The following is a 27958-nucleotide window of genomic DNA, read 5'->3' as shown; positions in this document are numbered from 1 at the left end:
TAGCAGGGCACGTCCCCTCTCACTTGTGCTACATCTGGATGTACGCCAGGTAAAATAACAAAGTTGACTTTATGGGGATGTGAGGGAAACAATTTTCAGATAAAAGAGGGAAGGCTTTTAGTTAATAGTTCTCTATGGAAACTTGTCACTTTCTGTGTTTGTGAAAAATGTGGTGACAGGTTCCCTTTAAGTCTCGTAAAGACATGTAAGCTTAGTAAATGGGGCCAAATAGCAGAAATAGCAAATTTCCAGGAGCATCTCAACTCTTAAAAGAAAATCAATCATATCTACGCGCCCCTCCCCCGGTATATACCGCTATATATACTGTTAGCTGAGCTCTGTATGAACCTCCTGGGATGGGCTGTGTCTGAACAATTACGTTTCGCCGTTAAGATCGTTGAAAATAAATCCCCGTCCTGTCCGCTTAAATTAAAACTGAGGTAAATTTCTTTAAACAAAATGTGAGACGCACGAATTATCGATGCTTATTTTCTAGTGCCAACGCTCGGGCTGGATGTAAGTGTATAGCCAGAGAGAACAACATCAATCTCTCACACAAAAGTGTATTCACACGCGGAATGCTCTGGGGTGAGCGAAACAATGGCGTGTTTATCAGACTGCTGGCAAGCGCGCCCGCAGGTAACATGTCTGTACAGCCACCAGAACACAATAGAGAGCGGCCCGAACCCAGAGCTCCACTGTCTGGCTAAGGAGGTGACACTACACTGCTGCTACCACCGCCAGATCTTTTACTAGGGACCAAGTTGTGTTCACATTGTTTGCAGTGCCGCCCCTAGAGGTGAGGAGGACCACAAGCTGTGGGAAAGAGGAGAATGAGTTGGTCTGGGGTCTGTAATTTTATAGGGGGGGGCTCTGGTTCTACATTTTAGCAGTCTGGTTTTAGGTTGGTAAATGTTAGAGGGAATGGTTTATGGTCTCATTTTGGTTAGAAAGTCTAGTAATGGGTCTGCTCTGGGGTTTGAACTATAGGCGGTCTTGTCTGGGCTCTCTATTAGTTCACAGGTCTGGTCTGAGATTTGTATTTGTTCAGGAAGTCTCTTTTTGAGGTGTGGTCTGGGGTCTGTATTATTATGGGAGGTCTTGATCTGGTGTAAGTAGTGTTATAGGGTCTAATGTTTTAATTTAGGAGTCTGGTGTCTATTTGTTTGGGAGGGGTGGGGTCTGTATTACTATAAGGGGGCTTGTCTGTGGTCTATGTTAGTTTAGGTATCTGGTCTGAGATCTGTATTTGTTTAGGGGTTGCTTTTAGTTTATAGGTCTGGTCTGGGGTCTGTATTCATTTAGAGGTCTTGTGTATGGTCTGTATTAGTTTAGGGGTCTGCTCTGAGATCTGTATTCGTTCAGGTAGTCTGTTTTAGTTTAGCGGTCTGGTCTATGGTCTGTATTAGTTTAGGGATCAGCTCTGAGATCTGTTTTTGTTCTGGGGTCTCTTATTTTAGAAGTCTGGTCTAGGGGCTATGCTAGTTTAGGGGGCTTGTCTGTGGTCTGTATTAATTTAGGGGCCTGGGATCTGTATTTTTTCAGGGGTCTCTTTAAGTTTGTAGGTCTAGTCTGGGGTCAGTATTAGTATTCAAGGTCTTATGTGTAATACCGTAAGTATTCTTAGGGGGTCTAATGTTTTAATTAAGGGGTTGGGCTGTTTTAGCATAAGGGGTCTGGTTTGAGATCTGTATTTGTTAAAGCAGTCTGTTTTAGTTTAGAGGTCTGGGCTGGGGTTTGTATTAGTTTAGGGGGTCTGGCCTTGTGCGTGTCTCTATTAGTTCAGTGGACTTGTCTGTGGTCAGTATTAGTTTAGGGGTCTGAGATCTGTATTTGTTCAAGGGTCTCTTTTAGTTGATAGGTCTGAGGTCTGTATTAGTAGAAATGTGGGATCTGTTATTGATAAGGTATTCAATCTGGGATTTGTATTCATTTAGGGTCTGATCTTATCTATATTCAATTTTGGGTCATTAAAAATATAAGAATATCAATAATTCAGTTTTGGTTATACCCTATATTTGTGGGCGGAGCATATCTTCTAAAATGTTGCCCAACTTAGTTGGCTTGATATGTCACCTCTAGTAACACCTTTTTTTTCAAAAACCCAGTGACAATCAGAACTTTCTTAGGGCTGATCACCCATCTGCATACTATAAACCACAGGGGAACTTTTGTCACCCAGCTTTCCCGGAACCAGATATGTCAGGGAGATAACGGAGGACAATATCTAGTCATATATGTCTATCTCTGATATAAGGTATAGATGCCCTTTCCGCCTCCATGTCCGTGCAGTGTGATCACAGCCTTCCCATCTATCACATAAGGGTGTTTATTCTAATCTGCGCCAGACCATATGGCACCTTAAAAAAGCAGAAATGCACTTTATGACTTAACACCACTTAGCAAGTATGGCACACAGCCGCTGCGAGGCTTAACAAGTGCAAACCACATACGTTTAAGCTTAGCCAAGTTTAGCCAAGTCATTTTCTCTTGGCTGGCGACGCTGAAGACTTTGTGCAGATGTAATGGATTACAAATATACGACTGATTTATTCGCTACTTTTTTTGTTTCCGCGCGTCGGGCGGCGCTTTAATATCGCTTATTTTACCATCATTAGGTCGAACTTACACCCCGCAGACATTTTCAGTTAATAGTAGCCGCATGTCATTTACCGGACTGTTCTGTTCTAATACCCAGGACCTGAAAATATTTTACATAAAACATACATTGCTGGTAATACGGGGCAGGAGAGGGGGCGGCGCGGCATACGGGATCAGGAAATCCCATCAATAGACCATTATGTGCAGGGTGGACGCAGGAATACGGCGCTTCATGTCTCTCGCCAGTCGCGTCCCATACAGAGCACAAAGATTTTAATAAAGTTTCTATCTACATTACTTGTTTTTTCATGGAAACTATCAATAAGTAGGACACTTGCTGTCGGCAGATCCTGGGAGATATTAATCACCCAATCACAAATAGACAATTGTTAGAGGTTGATAGGAGAATTGCATCTTTCTAAGAGTTTCCTTTTAGTGATCTGACATAGATACATAGGGGCACATTGATCATAGGATGGTGCTAAGGGCCTGACACTCGCCGGATCCCGCCTCCTGATTAATCCCGACGGCCAACAGGCACCTAATGTAGAATTGCGCCATAGCCTGGCGCAGGGCACTGAACGGCCTGGCACCTTCCCCCTCCACGCCAAATTGGGAGTATAAGGGGGAGAAGTCGCAATTTCCGGCCTCACCTCCTCCTCCTCTCCCTGGCGCCGACGTGTGCCTGCCGCACTACGGTACGGCGGATACACTCTAGTGTGAATTTAACCTCAGTTAGGCTACATTCACACCGCCGTTGCCTGCTGTACCGTGGCGCTGCTCACCCCCGCCCCTCTCCATAGGGATATATGGCACACGGTGCCGTATGCCGAGAAAAGATAGGACATGTCCTATCTTTTCATGTGCTACGGAGTGGTATGGTGCCGCATGTGTGCTGCACTGTACCGCTCCTGTTGGGCCCAGTGCGCCCATTGCCGTCTGTGGGGGACGTATATTGGCCCCCTATACGGCTGTCTGAATGTAGCCTTAGATAGATAAATATTAGATAGATGGATGGATAGGTGTGTGATAGATAAGAAATAGATAAATAAAAAGCGGTAAGTAAACGAGAAGATAAAAAACTAGAAATTTAATAGATAGAAATAGCGGCGAAATAGATATAGTAGTAGCAGCCACTTCTCAATGATAAGTCCTCTCCCATTTGGTTTCAAAAACTGCATTTGAAAAACTGAACGTGTGGCTGCCCCACAGCTTTATGTGCTGAGGTGATAATGTTATGTATTAATCCTGGAGGTGTTGTGCTAATAGGGGCAGGATGTGCAATCTTGGGTATAATTTCCTCCTATACATCATGGCGCAGACAGTGTTAATGTGCGGGTTGTGTAAGCCTGTGAATCCTAATCTGCGCGCGCCGTACCCTCCTGACCGGTGTTTCTTTCCATAGAATGGCCTCTTATAATCTCTTCCTGGCAGAACACTCCATGTATTGATGCAGGTTTGTGTTACACAGCAAAGTAAATAAACTCGATCCCAAAGGCAAATATATAATGAAACAAAAATATACTTTTCCATTTTTTTTTTTTTTAAGAGAAATGCCAAAAATCTCACCCGAGCGCCAGGTGCGGGGATATGATGCCTCTTTGGGGTGTTGCAGGTTGGTTGGGGCCTGTAGTATTTGCTGAGAGGACGTTCCTGGAACGGCTCCTCAGGCGTATGTAACGTAAGACACTCCGAGGGACGGGACATAATGGATTTTTTTTAGTCGGTTCCTGCAGTTTATATTTCAGATATTATCGTGTAATAAACTTTACTTATTAATCACCTCTATTTTTAGCTGCTTATTTGACCGGTGGTTAGAAAGGGCATGTTGTAAAAGAAAAATCCATACAAAACAATTTCTGACTGAAAATTTCCTCAAAAATCAACCTATCGACTGTTATTATAGATCCCCTAATTACAAAGCCGATTTATGAAACTGTCCACAATAGCAACCAAACAAGGCACAGCTTTTGTTTTTTAAAACTGCAGTATAAAATGGAAGCTTTGCTGTGATTGGTTGTTGTGGGCAACGGTTTAAAAAAAACGGTTCATCCATTTCTTTGTTTTGTCTGTTTTTTTTTAAAGAAAACAAATGACAACCATCATGGCCGCCATCACAACTCTTCTATAAATTGTCCACAATGGTTGTACCAAATTATCAAAATATGTCAAAGCACACCCCCAATGCACTGCAGGTGTACATGAAGAGGGCCCCTTTTACACATTTACTTACCCGTTCCGTTGACGGCGCCGATCCGGAATGTCTGACGAGGATTCGGAGCTGCCGTGATTCACTAAGATCGTGCGTCCAATTTCCTGCATGTGTTGCTTCCCCCTGAGGTTTGCGGGAGATTACCTTCTCCTTCCCGTTTCATGTAAGTGCTGATCTTGCGACACGATTTGGTTTGTCCGAATCAGTCGGGTTGTCCTACGGCCACGCCCCGAGATTTGTGTCGCATGCAATCGATCCGACTGTGTACGCCAAAAATCCGGGGCAATTTAGGGCTACTTTGAAAACCCGGCGAAAATGCGTCCGACGGACCCTTAGTAAATGTGCCCCATTGTGTAGATCCCACACATTAGTGTTGATGAGTTGTACATCATTTAGGACTTAAAATATTAAATATATATATATTTTTTTATACTAGTGGGACAGAATTTCAGGTAAAGGTTGGCCCCCGTGTAGGTGTATGTTATATGTTCACTCCTGCCCCATATGACACCTCTCATCATTGTACATCTACATAAAAAGCAGCAGCACAAGTCTCTTGTTTTAGATTCAAAAACATCCAGCAGAAATTCCCGTCGTGAAATTCTCCAGTAGAGATGACTAACGCTTTGTTAATCCTCAGCCACGTTGTCGGGTTATGCGGAGCAGAAGAATTTGACCACGTCCAGGATACCAGAGGGTTTTACAATGATCGCGTTCAGCTGCCGGGAAGGGATTCTGTATTTGTCAACAAATTACCCGTCGAATGCGTGACATACTTTTATCTCTCCGGTTCATGGACCATTAGGAGCCGAGGCTTTCCACACATTATGTGTGACTGCGAGAGTTACTGTTACAGTATCTGATTTATTCTACTTGTAGGCAGTGATATCCCCCGTCACACGGTCATCAGGACTTAAAGGGACTGTAACCAACTGTGTTATTGTTGTTCAAAAACTGTTTATGTATAGTTTTTAAAAGTAAAACTTTTTGGATGTACCATGGTTGCCTAAAATTAGGGTAATTTAATACTCAGATAGATGCTCAGGGGTCTTCCGATGATGAGGTACCTTCATAATTACCAAGCATTTACATGGAAGGAAGTGCTTTTCTCAGATTATAAAGAATGGAATAGCTTGTAAGGAATTGTCCATGTGATTTTGGAAAGGATATTTGGGGGGACAGATATTCTTCTGCTCTGGGTAACAAATCCTAGTACCATATGTAAGCCGTTATGATGTTTGCAGAGGAGTTCCCTCTCTTCTACCTACTGACCACAAAAGAAAAACAGGTGATGGTGGAATATTTTGAAGGCCCATGAAGATTTAGCCATTTGGGACATGCTCCATATCTTTTATACTTCAGCAGTTGTTTTTTCCCCCTTGGTTTATATAGAATATATGTTTTCTGAACGTTTTTTCCTCAATCTGTTTCCTGATCAGTAAACAACACATGCTTCAACCAAGTTCTGAGGAACATCTGAGCTAATCTTCTCTAGAATCAGCCCCCTTAACAGTGGCTCCTTCTCTAAAGTAGACATTACTTTTCAGGTCAACATGAATTATTTAGGTCTTAATGTGGATCTTAAGATTTTATATATATGAGACTGGAAAACTTTAATGGGATAAAAACTAGGACTAGAGGACTTTGCTCTGGATATGGGCCTGACTTGTTGCATCCTGGCCACTAAAGAGTTTATGGATTGATATCAAATAAAAAGCTCAGATTTACGACATCATGTGACACGACCACCATTTGTTCTGGGCGTTGGAGATGCTTGAGTTCTCCTAATTTACGTAGCCTCCATTCTGTTTTAGTAATATGTCTCATGTTTGGGATGATTTAGAGCAAATAGTAGGGGATTCTGCCAGGGTATCAAGTTGATCCCACTCATGAGCTGAAACCGTCAAGCAGCCACTTGCAGCTGTGACTCAGACCAGGCTGCCAGAAGCACAAGGCCCGACAGGTGTGTGTGACAGGAAGATGGCGGCAGACCCACAGCTGCGGCCGCCGCCTCGGCTCTATTATTGGCAGGAACAGCCAGCAGTGATCCCCGAGCGAGAGGAAGCAGAAGCTGCCTGAATTTTCTGTCAGAAACTTCAGATACATCTCAGTGTGTGTTTACTGGAAGGTCTTCACAGATGAGGGATTATAATAACCCACTGTGCAAACAGATGATTTATAATTAACTAAATCTAGAAATACAGTTATGTCAAGTAGTTAAAAATCTGGGTGTCTCATAAATGGGAATAGTGGTGACAACCATTACGGCCGTTTGGAGGAGTAGGTTCATAAAGATAATCATCAACCAATCACAGAGCAGCTTTCATTTTACTTCAGCCTAATATGAGCTCAAAGCTGTGCTGTCATTGGTTGCTAAACAAAGAGGCCTTTTATCTTGGTTTCATGAATCTACCTCATGCCGTTGTTTTCTTTGATACTCTGAAAAATAGTTTATTATTGTCCACAGTGAAATATAAAGATGTGTTTTTTTTAAATTTTCCACAGAGAAATATAAAGATGTGTTTTTGGTTGTGGTGTAAAACCCAAAAAATTATTTTGGTGCAAAAAAAGTCCATAAAAATAATGTATTACTTATTAGCAGAATTTACATATATGCCAACCTTGGTATGAGAGGTATTGGAGAGTTGATCATTTCTATTCTCAAAATTACGCCCATTTTAGAGGGTGATGCACCGTTTCAATGGTAAAATATCCCGTTACATCCTCGTTTGTGTACAACATATGAAAACAAATCAGTGGTCAGTTTTTTCGGACCGTGAGTGATCACTGGCTAATCAGTTGGCGATTTGCATGTTCGCAAAAACGCTGCAGACAACATCTGTTTTTGCGATAAATGGAAAGGCTGCTTGCAGTAGTAGTAACTGATCCGGAAATATTGACGCCACACTTAATTTGGCGTCCATATTTTTCACAAACACAGGCACAGACCAGCACTGAGTTTTCTACAGCCTCCACATAGAATCCGTGAAAAACATGTTCATGTGCATGGGCCCATTGACATTATAGAAAAGAAAAACGTATATCACGTGGATAAATAATACCTACAACCTTTGTGTGCATGCAGCATTAAGCTGCGGGACCAAAACAGAGCAAGTCAAGCACTACCTCCTAGTTATACCCTGAACTATAAGGGTTATGCCTCACAGTGTTTTGAACCCTGTTCTTGGTCCGTTTTTAAGCAGTCCGTCCAAAAACCCTTGCGTTTTTCGAAAATGCATCCGTTTTTGACCAGTTTTAATTAAGATAATTGGTAAACCCTGTCAAAAACCGATGCGTTTTTTAACGGACTGCTTAAAAACGGACCGAAAACGGGTTCAAAACGCCACGTGTGCCATCACCCTTGGGATTCCAGCTCTGGAGATACAGAATTGTGAATTCAGCTCTGCACCGTAGTATAATATATTGGTATACTGTATTTATGTGTAGGATACAGACCGGAGACATAGATTGAATCATCACAAAATATGCTCCAAAAAATGCCCCTAATTAGTTACTTTATTAAAGTTTTTGGGTAATTACTTTATAGCGTATGTGTCTATAAATAAGAAATGTGACACTTGGAAGTCGGCAGGTCTGAGAAAGTGTGTCTGGACAAGATAAGACAGACTCAAGGTATGTCTGTACGAGCTGCTCCACCCAGACGGAGAGGTTTTCCAATCACCCAAACAGGAGAGGTCTGATGTGCGCAGACAGTCTGCAGGCTTCTGCCCAAGTCGCTGACGGTTGGCTGGTACATCCTCATCTGATTTATGTTGTGTGTGTGTGCGCTAAGCCTTAAATTGCCGCCTTTCTGGCTGGCTGCGGTGGTATTACTGGATGGTTGGTGCATGTTTTCAGCTCGCGGAGCTGGCTCTGATACCGGCTCTCTTGGCTTGGAATCTGTTCCAATCTCACACCTGTCTCAGACAATGAAGCTCTTGTTCGGAGCGTCTCGAGTTGTGGCAGGCAAGCGGATTTTTTCACATGCGGGGATTAGGGAAATCGTGGAGAAAGTAGTAACCTTTAAGAGATCTATTCCCTCTACACATCTATGCGAATTTCCTTCTCTTCTTCGCGTCGCTGTAAACACCCCTGGAGAGGGTCGGGAGATTTGTCTTTCATTACCGTACTTTACCTTGGTGTCGTAAAAGGAAAGATATCGATGTTAATGACTTTAAATCCTATAAATTTCAGTGTGCGGCGCAGTTAAAGGGGTGGTCCAGAAGTCGGAAAACATGGCTGCTTTCTTCCAAATACAACTGACCTTGGTAGCAGCTGAGGTCTATAAAAATGAATGGAATTTAGGTGTAATGCCACACACTACCCATGGCCTGGAGAGGAGCTGTTTTTTGTAGAAAGCAGTCATGTTTTTATACCTTCGTAAAACTCTTTCAAAGGGTAACTCCACCCAGAATATACTAAACCGTCGCTCTATATCCTAAGGCATCAGGGTCCGGATGTATCTGTAACATCTGCACCTCTTACAGCTATACCTCTGTGCTGCAATTAGGATATTTCAGTCATGAATCAGAATGATCAGGATGAGCTACATATAATATATATTAGATATAGGATAGGTGATTGTTACCTGTAGTGACCCCATAGCCCCACTACCAGATAAGACCTAAGAGACCTAAGAGCTAAGAGACCTAAGAGCTAAGAGTAATATACAGGTTGGCTATTAAAGATGAAGAGGCTCCAGCGCCGCCCGCGTCCTGCGTGCACATTTTAGCAGGGGGATGTGAGCAGACCCTGAATGCCGCCAAACCAGAACGTGAAGGGTCCCGTCACAAGGAAGCCGGAAACAGAAAGAAGAACAGAGAGCTGTAACAGAACATCTTTTGTAACGCAGAAAAAAAGGAAGTAGATATATTTATGGCAACGGAGTCCTGACAAAAACAAGAGATTATTTGAGGGCAGAGCGAGGGGGGGAAAGAGCAGAATTTAAATCCATCCAGTCCCTCCACAATTGTACATACACACCCCACCACTGTACTACATACTCAGGACCGTAGACCCCCCTCCCTACTGTACTACATACCCAGGACTGTATCCCCCCCCCCCCCCCCCCCCCACTGTACTACATACCCAGGACTTTACACCCCCCCCCCCCCCCACTGTACTACATACCCAGGACTGTACACCCCACCACCACCACTGTACTACATACTCAGGACCGTAGACTCCCCTCCCTACTGTACTACATACCCAGGACTTTACCCCCCCCCCCCCACTGTACTACATACCCAGGACTGTATCCCACCCCCACCCCCCCTCCACTGTACTACATACCCAGGACTGTACACCCCCCATCACCACTGTACTACATACCCAGAACTGTACAATTCCCATCACCACTGTACTACATACCCAGGACTGTATACCCCCCAGGACTGTACCCCCTCCCCGTACTACATACCCAGGACTGTACACCCCCCATCACCACTGTACTACATACCCAGGACTGTACCCCCCCCCCCCCGTACTACATACCCAGGACTGTACACCCCCCATCACCACTGTACTACATACCCAGGACTGTACACCCCCCATCACCACTGTACTACATACCCAGGACTGTACACCACCCCAGGACTGTACCCCCCCCCCCCCCCCCGTACTACATACCCAGGACTGTACACCCCACCACCACCACTGTACTACATACTCAGGACCATAGACCCCCCCCCCCCCTCCCTACTGTACTACATATCCAGGACTTTACAACCCCCCCCCCCCACTGTACTACATACCCAGGACTGTACCCCCCCCCCCACTGTACTACATACCCAGGACTGTACACCCCCCATCACCACTGTACTACATACCCAGGACTGTACACCCCACCACCACCACTGTACTACATACTCAGGACCATAGACCCCCCCCCCCTCCCTACTGTACTACATATCCAGGACTTTACAACCCCCCCCCCCCCCCCACTGTACTACATACCCAGGACTGTACCCCCCCCCCCCCACTGTACTACATACCCAGGACTGTACACCCCCCATCACCACTGTACTACATACCCAGGACTGTACACCCCCCATCACCACTGTACTACATACCCAGGACTGTATACCACCCCAGGACTGCACCCCCCCCCCCCCATGGTACTACATACCCAGGACTGTACCCCCCCCCCCTGTACTACATACCAAAGGACTGTACCCCCCCCCTGTACTACATACCCAGGACTGTACACCCCCCCCCCCCCCCTGTACTACATACCCAGGACTGTACACCCCCCCTACACACCCAGGACTGTAGTTCTCATAGTGAGAGTTTTGAATTAGGCCTTACAGTTAGTGGCCATTAAATATTGCAGTTCAAGACCTTTAAATTAGTCTTCTGACAGACTGTGCTGGGATTTGTAGTCCTGTCACTGGTTGGAGGCCTCTGCCTTAGTCTCAGTCTGTTCCTCCTCTTGCTGCGAGATGTGATGGCCCCATTTATGCTCAGATACAACCCATAATATCCCTCCAGTTCTTCAATCCTGGAATTGTCCTTTTTTTTCAGATTTCCCAGCCGCGCGCCCTTGAACGCATCCCCTGCCACACACCGCGCTGACATCATACACTCGACTGACTTGACAAATGGAGTATTTATCCTGTAGAAAAATCCCAATAGCTTCCCCCGGCTGCATGTCCCTGGCGCCCGCCCTCAGCCTCACAAGGTGTTAAGTGACAGGTTGCTGGTGGCTTTCATGTATCTACACAGCGACGTACACCATATATCAATACGCCATTCAAAGTCAGTTAAAACAATATAGCTTTTCTTTCTTCACATGAAGGAGACCTGACTTCACCTTGTTAATCAAAGCTGCGCCCCGGGGGGAGGATTCACACCGCGCCGCTGCTGCCGCTATCGCTTTCCCCCAAGGTGACCTCATCCCTGCAAGTCTGAAAGTTTGCATTTGATACTGAGTCTTATACTTTCTCTAAGTCAGTAAAAATGAACCAGCTCATCCTTAGATCATCTCCGGCTTCCCAGAAATTCCTCTTCTTCTCCGCTTCAAATACCAAACATGGCCCGTCCTCCCTCCCTCCCTGCTGATCGTGTCAAAAGCACAGACCCTAAAATACCAAAAATCCCCAGGACTTATCAGCCATTGAGTCATCCCCTACTGTCAGCCTCAGCGAATAGATATCTCTAAATACCGCCATATAATGCTCAAAGAATTTCCATATAATACAGCCACGCAGTGCCCAGACAATGGTGATATATAATACCCAAACACAGCCATCTAAAGTACTATAATATATCGCACACACATAATACTGCCATACATTTACTTAACATTACTCCCATTCAATGTCCGCATAACATCGCTACACCATATCTTAATATATACCCCCACATGACTGCTATTCAGTGTACAGATAATACCGCCATACCATGTCTAAATAATATCTACATGCAATAACCAAGCTCTACTGTAATACCATTCCTACATATCGCTGCCATATGTTGTCTGCACATTACTTCCATTAAGTACATAAATAATACCGCTATAACATGTGCAAATAATATCCATATATAATAATATAATGTACACTAACCAAAGAAAGTGTATATTACTCTACTAACACTACAATCTATTCATATATAACACTGCCCTATATTTCCAACACTTTTGAATCGCTTAGTATATAAATAAAGCCGCCATACCTTGCCTAAAGAACATCTACATCTACATGGTTGCCCCTATAGTCAGTGGTCTTTATAGTGATCGGCTAATGATCAGACATTGATAACACATCTTAGTATAAATCTTTTAATCACAAAAAAACCCCTCTATAATGGAACTGAAAGGGTCTCTGTTTACCTTGTTGGAGCGGGGACGTGATATAACGGCACATCACTTCTCCGGGGAGGGTGGTTTTTCCTGAGGGTATAACATGTGCAGCTGCTTGATTGTTTAGGAGCCTGGAAAACCCCTCTAACATCTTGTGTGATGTTGTAAGGTCGCTTAGTCTTAGTCTTCTGAGCTGTGAGGTTATAATAGCTTCAAAGGCCTGGACTACAAAGGCCGAGACTTGTCTTACAATTGACCTGACCTACACTGTCCTACAACTGACCTTGTCGTACAATGGCTGGGACGTGTCCTACAATGGCTGGGACCTTTCCTACAGTCAACCTGTCCTACAATGACCAGGACCTCTCCTACAGTCAACCTGTCCTACAATGCCTGGGATCTGTCCTACAATGCCCGGGATCTGTCCTACAATGCCCGGGATCTGTCCTACAATGCCCGGGATCTGTCCTACAATGCCCGGGACCTCTCCTACAATGCCCGGCACCTGTCCTACAATGCCCAGGACCTCTCCTACAATGCCCAGGACCTGTCCTATAATGCCCGAGACCTGTCCTACAATGCCTGGGACCTGTCCTACAATGCCTGGGACCTGTCCCACAATGCCTGGGATCTGTCCTACAATGCCTGGGACCTGTCCTACAATGCCCGGGGCCTGTCCTATAATGCCTGGGACCTGTCCTACAATGCCCGGGACCTGTCCTATAATGCCCGGGACCTGTCCTACAATGCCTGGGACCTGTCCTATAATGCCCGGGACCTGTCCTATAATGCCCGGGACCTGTCCTACAATGCCTGGGACCTGTGCTACAATGCCTTGGACCTGTCCTACAATGCCCGGGGCCTGTCCTATAATGCCCGGGACCTGTCCCACAATGCCCGTGACCTGTCCTACAATGCCCTGAACCTGTCCTACAATGCCCTGAACCTGTCCTACAATGCCTGGGACCTGTCCTACAATGCCCAGGGCCTGTCCTATAATGCCCGGGACCTGTCCTATAATGCCCGGGACCTGTCCTATAATGCCCGGGACCTGTCCTACAATGCCCGGGACCTGTCCTACAATGCCCGTGACCTGTCCTACAATGCCCTGAACCTGTCCTACAATGGCCAGGACCTCTCCTACAATGCCCGTGACCTGTCCTACAATGCCCGTGACCTGTCCTACAATGCCCTGAACCTATCCTACAATGCCCGGGGCCTGTCCTACAATGCCCGTGACCTGTCCTACAATGCCCGTGACCTGTCCTACAATGCCCGTGACCTGTCCTACAATACCCAGGACCTCTCCTACAATGCCCGGGACCTGTCCTACAATGCCCGGGACCTGTCCTACAATGCCCTGAACCTGTCCTACGATGCCCAGGACCTCTCCTACAATGCCCGGGGCCTGTCCTACAATGCCTGGGACCTGTCCTACAATGCCCAGGACCTGTCCCACTATGCCCGGGACCTGTCCTACGATGCCCAGGACCTCTCCTACAATGCCCGGGACCTGTCCTATAATGCCCGGGACCTGTCCTATAATGCCCTGAACCTGTCCTACAATGCCCAGGACCTGTCCCACAATGCCCAGGTCCTACAATTGACCTATTCTACAATGGCTGGGAGTTTTCCTACAATCGACCTGTCCTACAATGGCTTGGATCTGTCAAACAATGCTCAGGACCTGTCTACAATTTGTGTCTTGCAATGGCCCAAATCTGTCCTACAATGGTCAAGACCTTTCCTAAATCGACCTGTCCAACAGGAGGCCGAGAACTGTCCTACAAAGGTGGGATTCTGCCAGACCATGACCTGGACCTGTTCCAAAATGACCAGGACCTATCCATTAACGATGGCCAGGATCCCTCTAACAATGGCTAAGAACTGTCCTACAAAGGCCGAGAACTGTCCTACGATGGCCGAGAACTGTCCTACAAAGGCCGAGAACTGTCCTACAAAGGCCGAGAACTGTCCTACGATGGCCTGTTCCACAATGGCCAGGACTTGTCACCATAATGGTAGGACATGTCCACAACAATGGCCGTTATACAAAGTCCGAGCACTGTCATACAAAGGCAGAGACCTGGTTACACTGGTGGTGACCTGTCCTACACGGGATATGTCCTACCAACCTGCATAATTAGTCTGCAATGACTAATAACTAAACAAGCGTCTCCAGGACATAAAGAAGTAATGGAGGACTACGTCCATAAATTTGTGACTATTCCCGAAAACCGTAACTATCTCACAAGGCCCCTCCTGAGTCATCTCTAATGAGTTGTATTCATTCAGCCTTCCTATTCATCAAAAGTGACAAGCAGTGACCCCCGAGGCCATCAAAGTAGTAGTAAATCTACTACATTTTACTACTGTCGAGCAATTGTGTAAAATGCACATTAACAGAATATCTACTCCAGAGCTGAAGTCACAATTCTGCTAGGAAGGACACGCCATAAAGCTGCAATGTACTGGGATGTTTCGCTTCATTACTTGGGGTCCGTGTTCTGTATTATCAGCACCGTTTCTGGTGTTAGAAGGTTAGAAGGACCTGCACTGACATCAGGGTCACATGACTATAATACAGGGGTCCTGTAGCTCAGCAGTAACCTGTAGACAAGTGATACGTGGTTGCCCCTGGTACATGGATGAGAAGTTGGGAAGTGCTTCGGGGGGGTGGGGGGGGGGTGCTGTGCTTCACTCTGGAATTTGGTGCAGTATTTTGGTGTATGGCACTGCTGGGGGTACTATGAAGGTGGTTAAGGTTGCAGGAGGGCGCGCATCCATCTCAATCTCCATCTGTAGTTGCTATTTTGTAAAGTGTACGAGAGTCCTACATGAAAGGGTTAATGTCTGTTTCATAATACGACAAGTCAATTTAGATAACAGGAGCCTTTTAATTATCAGTTATTAAATAATAGGCTCCGGGCAGGAGAAGAAGGTGCCATAATGGGGAGACAGCACTTCGGGTGCGGGGGAGGTTCACATATACAAAACAAACACTCGGGGTAAGGGCATTTAGGTAGATGAGGCCCCCCCTTTTCTCTTGATTATTGGTCGGACATATCATCCCCCATTCTGTGGATAGGGCATAACACTGAAAATTGTGACATCCCCTTTAAGAAGCTGATGCAGCCGCACAGACTATGGAGGTGGTATTATACGCAAATTCAGAGGTCACTTAATGCATCGGGGATGGCATTGTAAGATGGGACATCCCCTTTAAGTAGTTGATCCGACTACACAGACACTTTTGGGTTTGGATATGCTGAAACACATTCAAGGCCCAATCTCCCCTGAGCCGGGGTTGGCATAGTAAGCTGGGACGTATCCCCAAAATCATGTCTATGCTAAATAACAAAGTCAGCACTGCTACATCATTATGTCACAGCTGACTATCACTTCACAAACATACATTAGAAGAACTTATATATGGCTATAAAAGCCTGGCAGGGCACCCGAGCCTGGGCATATACCCCTGCAGCGCCCCCTCCTGTATGGGGTGAGTGATTAACACTACACAACCCTGCACTTTGCTATATATTGTCCTATCCTGCTCTGCTATATATTGTCCTGCTCTGTGCTATATATTGTCCTGCTCTGCTATATATTGTCCTGTTCTGTGCTATATATTGTCCTGCTCTGTGCTATATATTGTCCTGCTCTGTGCTATATATTGTCCTGCTCTGTGCTATATATTGTTCTATCCTGCTCTGTGCTATATATTGTCCTGCTCTGTGCTATATATTGTTCTATCCTGCTCTGTGCTATATATTGTCCTGTTCTATGCTATATATTGTCCTGCTCTGTGCTATATATTGTCCTGCTCTGTGCTATATATTGTCCTGCTCTGTGCTATATATTGTCCTGCTCTGTGCTATATATTGTTCTATCCTGCTCTGTGCTATATATTGTCCTGTTCTGTGCTATATATTGTCCTGCTCTGTGCTATATATTGTCCTGCACTGTGCTATATATTGTCCTGCTCTTTGCTATATATTGTCCTGCTCTGTGCTATATATTGTCCTGCTCTGTGCTATATATTGTCCTGCTCTGTGCTATATATTGTCCTGTTCTGTGCTATATATTGTCCTGCTCTGTGCTATATATTGTCCTGCTCTGTGCTATATATTGTCCTGTTCTGTGCTATATATTGTCCTGCTCTGTGCTATATATTGTCCTGTTCTGTGCTATATATTGTCCTGCTCTGTGCTATATATTGTCATGCAGTGTGCTATATATTGTCCTGCTCTGTGCTATATATTGTCCTGCTCTGTGCTATATATTGTCCTGTTCTGTGCTATATATTGTCCTGCTCTGTGCTATATATTGTCCTGCACTGTGCTATATATTGTCCTGCTCTGTGCTATATATTGTCCTGCTCTGTGCTATATATTGTCCTGCACTGTGCTATATATTGTCCTGCTCTGTGCTATATGTTGTCCTGCTCTGTGCTATATATTGTCCTGCTCTGTGCTGTATATTGTCCTGCTCTGTGCTATATATTGTCCTGCACTGTGCTATATATTGTCCTGCACTGTGCTATATGTTGTCCTGCTCTGTGCTATATATTGTCCTGCTCTGTGCTATATATTGTCCTGCACTGTGCTATATATTGTCCTGCTCTGTGCTATATATTGTCCTGCTCTGTGCTATATATTGTCCTGCACTGTGCTATATATTGTCCTGCTCTGTGCTATATGTTGTCCTGCTCTGTGCTATATATTGTCCTGCTCTGTCCTATATATTGTCCTGCTCTGTGCTATATATTGTCCTGCTCTGTGCTATATATTGTCCTGCACTGTGCTATATATTGTCCTGCTCTGTGCTATATGTTGTCCTGCTCTGTGCTATATATTGTCCTGCTCTGTGCTATATATTGTCCTGCTCTGTGCTATATATTGTCCTGCTCTGTGCTATATATTGTCCTATCCTGCTCTGTGCTATATATTGTCCTGCTCTGTGCTATATATTGTCCTGCTCTGTGCTATATGTTGTCCTGCGCTCGGAGCTGTGGAATCCTGCAGATTGGGGTAAATAGTTTTGAGGGACACTCCTTACCAGAATGGGTGTGATGGTGGCGGCAGGAAATGCCAGGCTGTGCCAGCTTGTCCTGTCTATGTGTGTGCTGCGCTCCTCTTCTCCATGACTAATGTGTGATGCTGTCCTTAGTCAGTCCTCTGTCAGCGAGCGCCTCTGGTGCGGATCCTCCGCCAGACACTCGGGCTCGGGTTACTTAACTCAAAGCCGCACAAACCATTTGATCATTTTAGTAATGAAATATCTGAAGATGCGAAAACAAAAAAGATTGGGGCAGAACGGGGGATGTAATTACTCACCTGGGCACAATCTCCCTTGTAAATATATATATTAGACGCTAAAACATGCACAGGCTGGTATAACTGTTCAGGAGTCTGGGAAAGCTGGGTGATAAAATAATAACTTTATGCTTCATGCAGCTTTTCTATGGTCCTCGCTAGATTGTGGTGCTAGATTGCTGTATAATTAGATATCTTTGCTGTTCCGGAGACTGGGAAAGCTGGGTTAGTGCTTTAAAACAGAACCTCTAAGGGGTAGTCAGAGATGTATAATCATAACTTTGTGTGCACTGTTAGTAGCAGCAGGACTGTGTAATATATTTATGCATGTATATGTTTGGATTTATATTCCAGGATTGTACCTGGACTTTGAGCACTGAGGGTGTTACCTCGCACTACTGTGCTCTATGCTCACTGCAGTCATTGTTAGTTATTGTCCCTGGAGAGATGTGTAATCAGACCTCTGTGTATGTTGTCAGTAGCTGCAGCTACATGAAATATGGATTTATATTCCAGTACGTAGCTGGACTTTGAGCACTGAGGGTGCTACCTCACACTACTGTGCTCTATGCTCTATTTAGCCAGTGTTAGGTATTGTCCCTGAAAAGATGTATAATCAGACCTTTGTGTTGTTTGTAGCTGCAGTACTGTGAAATATAAATGTATATTACAGGATAGTAGCTGCACTTGGTATAATGTGAATGTGTCCTTACACTGCTGTATTCTGCATTCATCTGCTCTCAAACAAAGGTCTGCTGCATCTTTTACTCTGTAACTTACTGTGGAGGAGTATTAAGCAAAGAGATAAGTGAACAGCAGTGTGAGAACACATCCTTAGTCCAGCAACAATCCTGAAATCTAAATCCTGTTTTATGTTTTTTTCTGATACAGAGCTCCGAATTTCCATGCCCCAGACAACTATAACTGATACAAACTCTGTTTGCCTACAGTCACCAAAAGGGGGAGCTCAGGAGCTTGCAGCATGATGATGCTCTTGAGCTCCTTCTAGTGGTGGCTGTAGGTAATAATATTATCATTTATATCTATGCAGGAGATTTGGAGCATCAGGAAAACGTATCTCCAGCTATTTGGGGGATTATTATTCAGGTTACTTCTCTTATAGTGACTACACACAAGCTGTAATGTCCTGGGTGGCAGCTGTGCGTGCGGGGGGTGACTTGCACTACGGGGGGCTATGACAGCACTTTGCTTACTCAGTGGGGAGGTGGTTTGGATTACATTGCAGCAGATTATGTACAAACCTTCTGGGACATTGTGAAACCTTATCCAGAAGTGATGACCGGGAATCTGCCGATATGTCTGGAACAGCGGTAATAATATTCACATCATCCGTCATCTAGTGTGGTGGCATCCCAGAACACACATGAATTATTCACTAGCCCAGATCACACAGCTTTCCCAGGCTTCTGAATGGCACATCTCACAGAGCCCTTTCTACAGAAAGAATGTTATGGAGCTGAGCAGGTTGTACATAGTGTCCTATCTGCAGGCAGCATGTTATAGAGCAGGGGGAGCTGAGCAGGTTGTACATAGTGTCCTATCTGCAGGCGGCATGTTATAGAGCAGGAGCAGCTGAGCAGATTGTACATAGGACCAATATGCAGGCAGCATGTTATAGAGCAGGAGGAGCTGAGCAGATTGTACATAGTGTCCTATCTGCAGGCAGCATGTTATAGAGCAGGAGGAGCTGAGCAGATTGTACATAGTGTCCTATCTGCAGGCAGTATGTTATAGAGCAGGAGGAGCTGAGCAGATTGTACGTAGTGTCCTATATGTAGACAGCATATTATACAGCAGGGGGGGCTGAGCAGATTGTACATAGAGTCCTATCTGCAGGCAGCATGTTATAGAGCAGGAGGAGCTGAGCAGATTGTATATAGTGTCCTATCTGCAGGCAGCATGTTATAGAGCAGGAGGAGCTGAGCAGATTGTACGTAGTGTCCTATATGTAGACAGCATATTATACAGCAGGGGGAGCTGAGCAGATTGTACATAGTGTCCTATCTGCAATAAGCATGTTATAGAGCAGGTGGAGCTGAGCAGATTGTACATAGAGTCCTATGTGCAGGCAGCATGTTATACAGCAGGGGGAGCTGAGCAGATTGTACATAGAGTCCTATCTGCAGGCAGCATGTTATAGAGCAGGAGGAGCTGAGCAGATTGTTCATAGTGTCATATCTGCATGCAGCATGTTATAGAGCAGGAGGAGCTGAACAGATATACGTATTGTAGACTATATTTGGATTATAATTAGTAGATGTACATTCCATGAAGTGATATAACTATGACTCTATTCTCAATTCCACATAGTTTCTTACTTCATGTTTCATATCCTCATAAGGTAAATACGTGAAACCATCGACTTCCTCCCGTGTCCCTTCTCACTCCAAATATACATAAAACAAGTCATTTCTCTCTGTCTGTGACCAGTATGTGCTCAATAGCCCCTGGTGGCGTCATTCTGCTGCCCCCTCTCCCCCCATGTCATCAATGGTTTATTCGGCTGCTTTGCCTGTTCCCTGCTTTACACTGCAGCTCTGATCTGTAACACAAGTGATGCACAGCCTGCGGACCACCCTGAGGGGATGCAGCCTCACACCACTCATGTAGATGTATGATGATAGCACGCGGCGGGGTCTTCTATCACTGTTATCGTACTGTGGTAAGAAGCAGCAGAGTGGAGTTTGTTATACAGCACAGAGTGTTTTCATGGTGTACAGGCGGTACAGTGTATAAGTGTACAGACTCAGCTCTGCTACATCTGTACTGTAACATCAGACATATCACCTGTGAGGCAGTGACTGGAGGGACTGCCCCGCTATAAATCACTGCTTAGTAATGGCATCCAGCACCAGGGGTCAGCTCTGCTATTCATCGCCTGCTGAGAGGATAACCCCCAGCATTGTCTGCCCTGACACCTCCATGTACTGACCTCTGCTGCCACCTACTGCACACAACATGTACAGCACAGCTCAGCCTGGAGCATTAACCCCATCAGTGACAACTATCATCCGACTATTAGTATTTCCTCCAAAGTGTAAAAGAGAATAAACTCTAAATATCTAATATCAATTCTAAAATCTATTATCTATCTATCTATCTATCTATCTCATATCTATCTATCTATCTATCTCATATCTATCTATCTATCTATCTCATATCTATCTATCTATCTATCTATCTATCTCCTATCTATCTATCTCATATCTATCTATCTCATATCTATCTATCTCATATCTATCTATCTATCTATCTATCTATCTATCTATCTATCTATCTATCTATCTATCTATCTATCTATCTATCTCCTATCTATCTCATATCTATCTATCTCATATCTATCTATCTATCTATCTATCTATCTATCTATCTCATATCTATCTATCTCATATCTATCTCCTATCTATCTCCTATCTATCTCCTATCTATCTATCTCATATCTATCTATCTATCTATCTATCTATCTATCCATCCATCTATCCATCCATCTTTCTATCTATCTATCTATCTATCTATCTATCTATCTATCTATCTATCTATCTCATATCTATCTATCTATCTATCTATCTATCTATCTATCTATCTATCTATCTCATATCTATCTATCTATCTCATATCTATCTATCTATCTCATATCTATCTATCTATCTCATATCTATCTATCCATCCATCTATCCATCCATCTATCTATCTATCTATCTCATATCTATCTATCTATCTATCTATCTATCTCATATCTATCTATCTATCTATCTATCTATCTATCTATCTATCTCATATCTATCTATCTATCCATCTATCTCCTATCTATCTATCTATCTATCTATCTATCTATCTATCTATCTCCTATCTATCTATCTATCTATCTATCTATCTATCTATCTATCTATCTCCTATCTATCTATCTATCTATCTATCTATCTATCTCATATCTATCTATCTATCTATCTATCTATCTCATATCTATCTATCTATCTATCTATCTATCTATCTATCTAATATCTATCTATCTATCTATCTATCTATCTATCTATCTATCTATCTATCTCATATCTATCTATCTCCTATCTATCTATCTATCTATCTATCTATCTATCTATCTATCTCATATCTATCTATCTATCTATCTATCTATCTCATATCTATCTATCTATCTATCTATCTATCTATCTATCTATCTAATATCTATCTATCTATCTATCTATCTATCTATCTATCTATCTCCTATCTATCTATCTATCTCCTATCTATCTATCTATCTCATATGTAACAATCTATAAACAATCATTTTGCTATTTTTTTGTTTCATTGTTCCCTATTGTCAGTCCCAGCTGTCAGTAGGATAAGTTCATGATAGGTTTGTTTTACGGACAGGAAGCAGAGATCTTGAAGGTTTCAGGGAACTGAAGCCCAAATGAAACTGTACAGCCTCGCAGCCCTGTGTTACCCAGTAGACAATACATTTGTATGGTGACAGCCTCGGCTCTGCTACATCTGTGTGACATGCCATAGTTACATTACAATGATACAAGGATTTTCGTGGCTTCCTCCCGGCAGACACGATACAGTATCCTCAGTGATCGGGGGGGGGGGGGGGGGACACACGTTACACATTAGAGGGGGACACGTTACACATTAGAGGGGACACGTTACACATTAGAGGGGACACGTTACACATTAGAGGGGGACACGTTACACATTAGAGGGGGACACGTTACACATTAGAGGGGGACACGTTACACATTAGAGGGGACACGTTACACATTAGAGGGGACACGTTACACATTAGAGGGGACATGTTTGGGTCCAGGTACAGCACATCTGTTGTGACTGCAGCCGCCTCCTATAACCTGTTTGTTCTTCTCTCGTAGACACAAGACAAGTCCAGACGTCTCCTTCCTGGTCGTATGATCAGTCCTATCAATACCTTGGATCCATCGCCACGCCATCTGTCCACCCGGCCACGCCAATCTCACCCGGACGCGCCAGCGGCATGACCTCCCTCAGCGCCGAGCTCTCCAGCCGCCTATCAGGTACCGACCAGTCTAGGATTTAGCATTTTAGTTCTGATATTTCAGAATCTGATGTTTGTTCTTTATGCTTGCTGTCAGCGAATAGGAACCCTCCGTGAGACAGTAACACTGTACATGACCAGTCCTTTATATTGTATTCAGTCTAGACAATGCTCTGTGAGCTAAACATTCTGGAGTCCAGACTGATACAATGCAGCAAACCAGCAGAAAGATGTATGCAGCTGCTGCTGATGTGTTTAGCTCACAGAGCATCGTCTAGACTGGATACAATTGTCTCCATTCAGAGGCAGTAACTCTATATATATATAGCTAGTCCTGCTTTATGCTGAGAAGCGAATATAATGCTCTGTGAGCTTAACACATCATCATCTGCTGCACACATCTCTCTGCTGCTTTGCTACAGTGTAACAGTCTCAATTCTGGAATGTTTAGCTCTCAGAGCATTGTCTAGCCTGGATACAATTATCTCCATTTCTCAGCATAGAGCAATTTACACAGGAAGGAAAAGCAACGTTACCTCAACGTGTGATCACAGGCGAAGCATTTGTGTGCCAAAATGCAATCAAAATTCTGTGTGTGAACATGACCTTACCCTGTACATGGCTTATCCCACTCTATGCTAAGAAGTGGAGGTGAATGTGTCCAGACAATGCTCTGTGAGCTAAACATTTCAGACTGGAGACAGTTACATTGTAGCAGCAGCAGAGAGACGTGTGCAGCTGATGATGGTGTGATTAGCCTTACTGCCTCTGAATAGAAGAAAGAGGGGTTTTATTCACTGACAGCAAGCAGAAAAAATGGTTACAGAAGTGAAACATATACCATATAGCAGAAATTTGTAACATTTTTCATAATTTTCTTATTACGTAATAAAATGCCTGTCTTGTCCTCCATGAAGAGAACACGTGCACGCTCAGCTGAGCCGAGTATGCGCGTCCATGGCCTATATCTTTCTCCGTGTAAAGTAGTAAACAAGTCCTAGACGCACAATTGATGCATTGTAGGAATGTAAAGGAATCCAGTACTATAGACGGGAATAAACCTCCCCAGACAGGACGCCGCACCTTGTCTGAGCAGCACCTCGTCTCACCCGGGGGCTTGTTTGGATTGCGCTGACAATACTGCGTGTGCTGCCAAGTCCTGACGTCCCGCTACGTGGGGAGTAAATCATCTGCTGAGCATCTTCTCTGTCTGCCCCGGCTCCTAGAAGGTTAATTACCTGCCCAGTAATGAGAAGTAATTACTACTAGAGTATAGATGGGGCTGATTCTGAGACCTCTAGTGAGCACCATCATGGCCTCCACCATAACCCCTCCCTCAATGGACACCCCCTACAGCACCGTCATGGCCTCCACCATAACCCCTCCCTCAATGGACACCCCCTACAGCACCGTCATGGCCTCCACCATAACCCCTCCCTCAATGGACACCCCCCTACAGCACCGTCATGGCCTCCACCATAACCCCTCCCTCAATGGACACCCCCTACAGCACCGTCATGGCCTCCACCATAACCCCTCCCTCAATGGACACCCCCTACAGCACCGTCATGGCCTCCACCATAACCCCTCCCTCAATGGACACCCCCTATTGTTTTGTATCATAGTCCCCTCATTTCCAACATTTGTTGCAAAACCAGGATCCCCCATCATGCACCTGAAGTTGTAGACCACCACCTGCTCTCACAGCAATGACCTCACTATCTCTTCTTTTCTCACACAGGGGCTTCAGACCTGACCGCCTTCAGCGACCCCCGAGTCGGGATCGATCGTCAATTCTCCACTCTGCCCTCTATCTCCGATCCCCGCATGCACTACCCTGGAGCGTTTACATACACCCCCACCCCAGTGTCTACAGGGATCGGAATTGGTATGTCCGCCATGACCAGTGCCACCAGATACCACACCTACTTACCTCCTCCTTACCCTGGATCTTCTCAAACTCAAGGAAGCCCGTTCCAGGCCAGCTCCCCGTCATACCATCTCTACTATGGAACGTCAGCCGGGTCCTACCAGTTTTCCATGATGTCTGGAGGAGACAGGTCACCACCTCGAATCCTTCCTCCTTGCACTAACGCCTCCACGGGGTCAGCTCTACTCAATCCCAACCTACCCAACCAAAATGACGTGGTGGAGACAGAAGGAAGTCACAGCAACTCTCCGACCAACATGGGCACCACGCCAAGGTTGGAGGAAGCCGTATGGAGACCCTATTGAAGAATATCAAGGTGTGAAGGTTCTTCCAGTCTACACCTAAAGTCATAGACATTCATGGACATCTCAGAGGGTTCCTTGGAAGGATCTGATCCCTCAATGCTGTGAAGCCAACTGGGTGGAAGGGGATGCATTTCATGTCTATGTGTATTTTCTGAGATACATTTCCAATACGGCGTCTGGAGGGAGGAACTTACGCTGACCTTCTGATGTGGACTGTGAACCCACAAGGACTGGTTCTGGTTAGCAGTGTTGATCCTTCCACGAAATTTTTTGGAACATTTCACTGTATCAATGTAAATGAGTCCTAGATACGTCCCCCATGACGTAATTGTACATTTCCAGTAATCTCAGTGGAATTTGCTTGTTTTAAGTTACTTCATATGCAAAAAAGTAAGGCCGCCCCCTTTTTACGGCACCTTGAGCCTCTTTACCTGCTTTCTCTTAATTTTATAGCTTCCAGGTATATTTTACAGTTTTTTTTACAGCAAATTTTTGTATTATACTTCATGTTGATTTTGTTTTTTTTCATTTTAAATATTGGGCAATGATGTGTAATTATTTGAGTGCCCGCCCCCGAGGAGTTCCAGTTTTATTTATGTATAGTATTTAGGGCTGGTGTTTAATTATTATCCCAGTTACATAAGGATGTTGTTTACATTTGGAATTTATTTGGGAAATTTCCTTTTTTTTTTTTATTCAAGGGTTCGCTTGAGATCGTATTGATACATTGTTGCAATGCTGGATATGAGATATACTGTGTTGTATTCTGTAGGATCAGATCGCTGATATCCTTGCGGTGCCTATTAGGGACACTTGGTCCCATCATGAGTGATGAGTCTTCAGATTAGGGACAGAACGACCCCCAGTCAGCCAAATCCTTACTCACTGTGCCAAGGTTTTGCCACGTTAAACCAACCCTGGCACAATTTGACCCACCCACGAGGTTCAGCATAAGATAGACATTAGGTTGTATCAATTTTGTGAGTTGAATTACTTATAACTCTTCTACTTTTGTTGATACAGATAAGTGGGCCCTTAAATTTGTGTGATTTGTTGGGCCCCTGATGTGCCTGCCCACCATATGCAAATGACTCCTGTGTTACATACATCCTATACAGTGTCTGTTTCCATTACTGACCCCATATTGTTAATCTAATTGAAAATTCTAATTTCTGGACCCTAAGTTGTGCCCATGGCGGGACCTCAAATAATGATGGGGAGAACTTGACTATCTAATCAAGTGTTTACATTTCTGGAAACTTCTATATGGCCAAGTCTCACTGGATGGAAAGTTGTGAACACTCCCTTAAAGACCTTGCCGTCGTTTACATCATGGGACTTATGTGGATGAGTAAAATGATGCAAAAATTCTAATATATTTCTATCCCATTGCTCAGTCGTACAAAGTTCCGTGAGGGAAAGATATTCTTTATGTCTCGTTACTTAACCCCATCTTGTTACCGTCACATCCCCCCGTCATAAGGTTACGATGGCTTTAAGAAAAGATGGAGGATTATTAAAAAAAAAAAGGAAAAAAAACTTTATTTAAATGTACTTATTGCAGGGCAACTCTGATGAGAAAATGTAAGCAGGACTTCAGATCAGTGTTTGATATAAAATAATAATAATAATAATAATAAAAAAGATAAAAATAAAAAAGATAAAAATATTAGAGGCTGCGGGCAGCACACATCCGGCGTATTTAAGATGTTTCATTTCCTATGGCTTTTTTTTTTTTTTACAGGATGGATATAGATAGATATGAATATATTTTTTGGCTTGTTTGTACGGTTCTGATGCGGTGACATTTGGATCTATGGAGGGGACCGGGTAAAATTCACCTGATTTAAGATTGGCAATGCAAAATACACACAGTACTTAATCTTGTCATGCATCAATAAGACCACTGGGTGGCAGCAAAGCTCCATTTTTCTTGGTTAATGTCATACACTTGGTAACTCGCTAGGTGGCAGTAGAAAACGCACCATGATTTCCACTTATTTTTCACCCCAAAATGATGCACATGCCTCATGCTACATTAGGCCGAATTAAGGGCCTCAATAGTTTTTTTTTAGTTATAAAAAAAGGTGTTGCCCAAAGATTTCCAAAATATGTCCCAAAAACATCTTGTGCATTGCAAATTAACCCTATACACCCCAGCGCTGTAGAGGTGCAATAGATTTAGAAGGGCACTGCCCCATTTGTGAAATAATCCAGCCATGTATTTTTAGCCTTGGTCAACCCCTTTAATATATTTAATAATTTTTTTTCCTATATTTCCTTATTCTTGTCATACACACCTATGGTCACTGGGTGGCAGCAGAACACCTTGTTATCACATGTGTGTCATACACTTTGACTGTCACCAGGTGGCAGCAGAGCTCCCTTATTCCTAGTGTAATGAATAGGACTGAAGGCTCCTTGAGTATATGATCAAGTTGTAATACACATAAACAGCCATAAGGTGGAGCTCGTCTATTATATAGTGTATATGTAATCTGTCATACACTCTCACAGCCACCAGGTGGCAGCAGAGCAATACATTTCTCTTGCCATACACCCAGTTGGTCACAAGATGGCAGCAGAGCTCTATATGCTTTCTTCTATACTATGTAACATTGTAAACTGTTATAGGCCAAAACAGCCAATCAGATTTCATTTAATGAGAGCTTTAATCTGATTGGTTTATTCACACATCGCCATCATCTTATTGGTTGTGGTATTTTGTATTGCCAGAAATTAAGAACAAAACCTTC

General features: G+C 44.2%; 1 protein-coding gene across 5 annotated transcripts in view; it reads left to right on the top strand.

Moving 5' to 3' along the window:
• The window catches only part of RUNX1 (RUNX family transcription factor 1), a 180587-nt gene extending 153830 nt beyond the window's left edge, over positions 1–26757 (top strand). For all 5 annotated transcript variants that reach the window (XM_072138723.1, XM_072138719.1, XM_072138720.1 and 2 more), the window contains 2 exons: positions 22825–22986; positions 24709–26757. In XM_072138723.1, the coding sequence (XP_071994824.1) occupies positions 22825–22986; positions 24709–25202 (656 nt within the window). In that variant the 3' untranslated portion in view covers positions 25203–26757. The remainder of the gene's footprint in view (positions 1–22824; positions 22987–24708) is intronic.
• Positions 26758–27958: the final 1201 nt, after the last annotated feature.

Source organism: Engystomops pustulosus, chromosome 2 (assembly GCF_040894005.1).
Source record: "Engystomops pustulosus chromosome 2, aEngPut4.maternal, whole genome shotgun sequence".
Lineage (NCBI taxonomy): Eukaryota > Metazoa > Chordata > Amphibia > Anura > Leptodactylidae > Engystomops > Engystomops pustulosus.
This window is presented reverse-complemented; position numbering and strand designations above follow the sequence as displayed.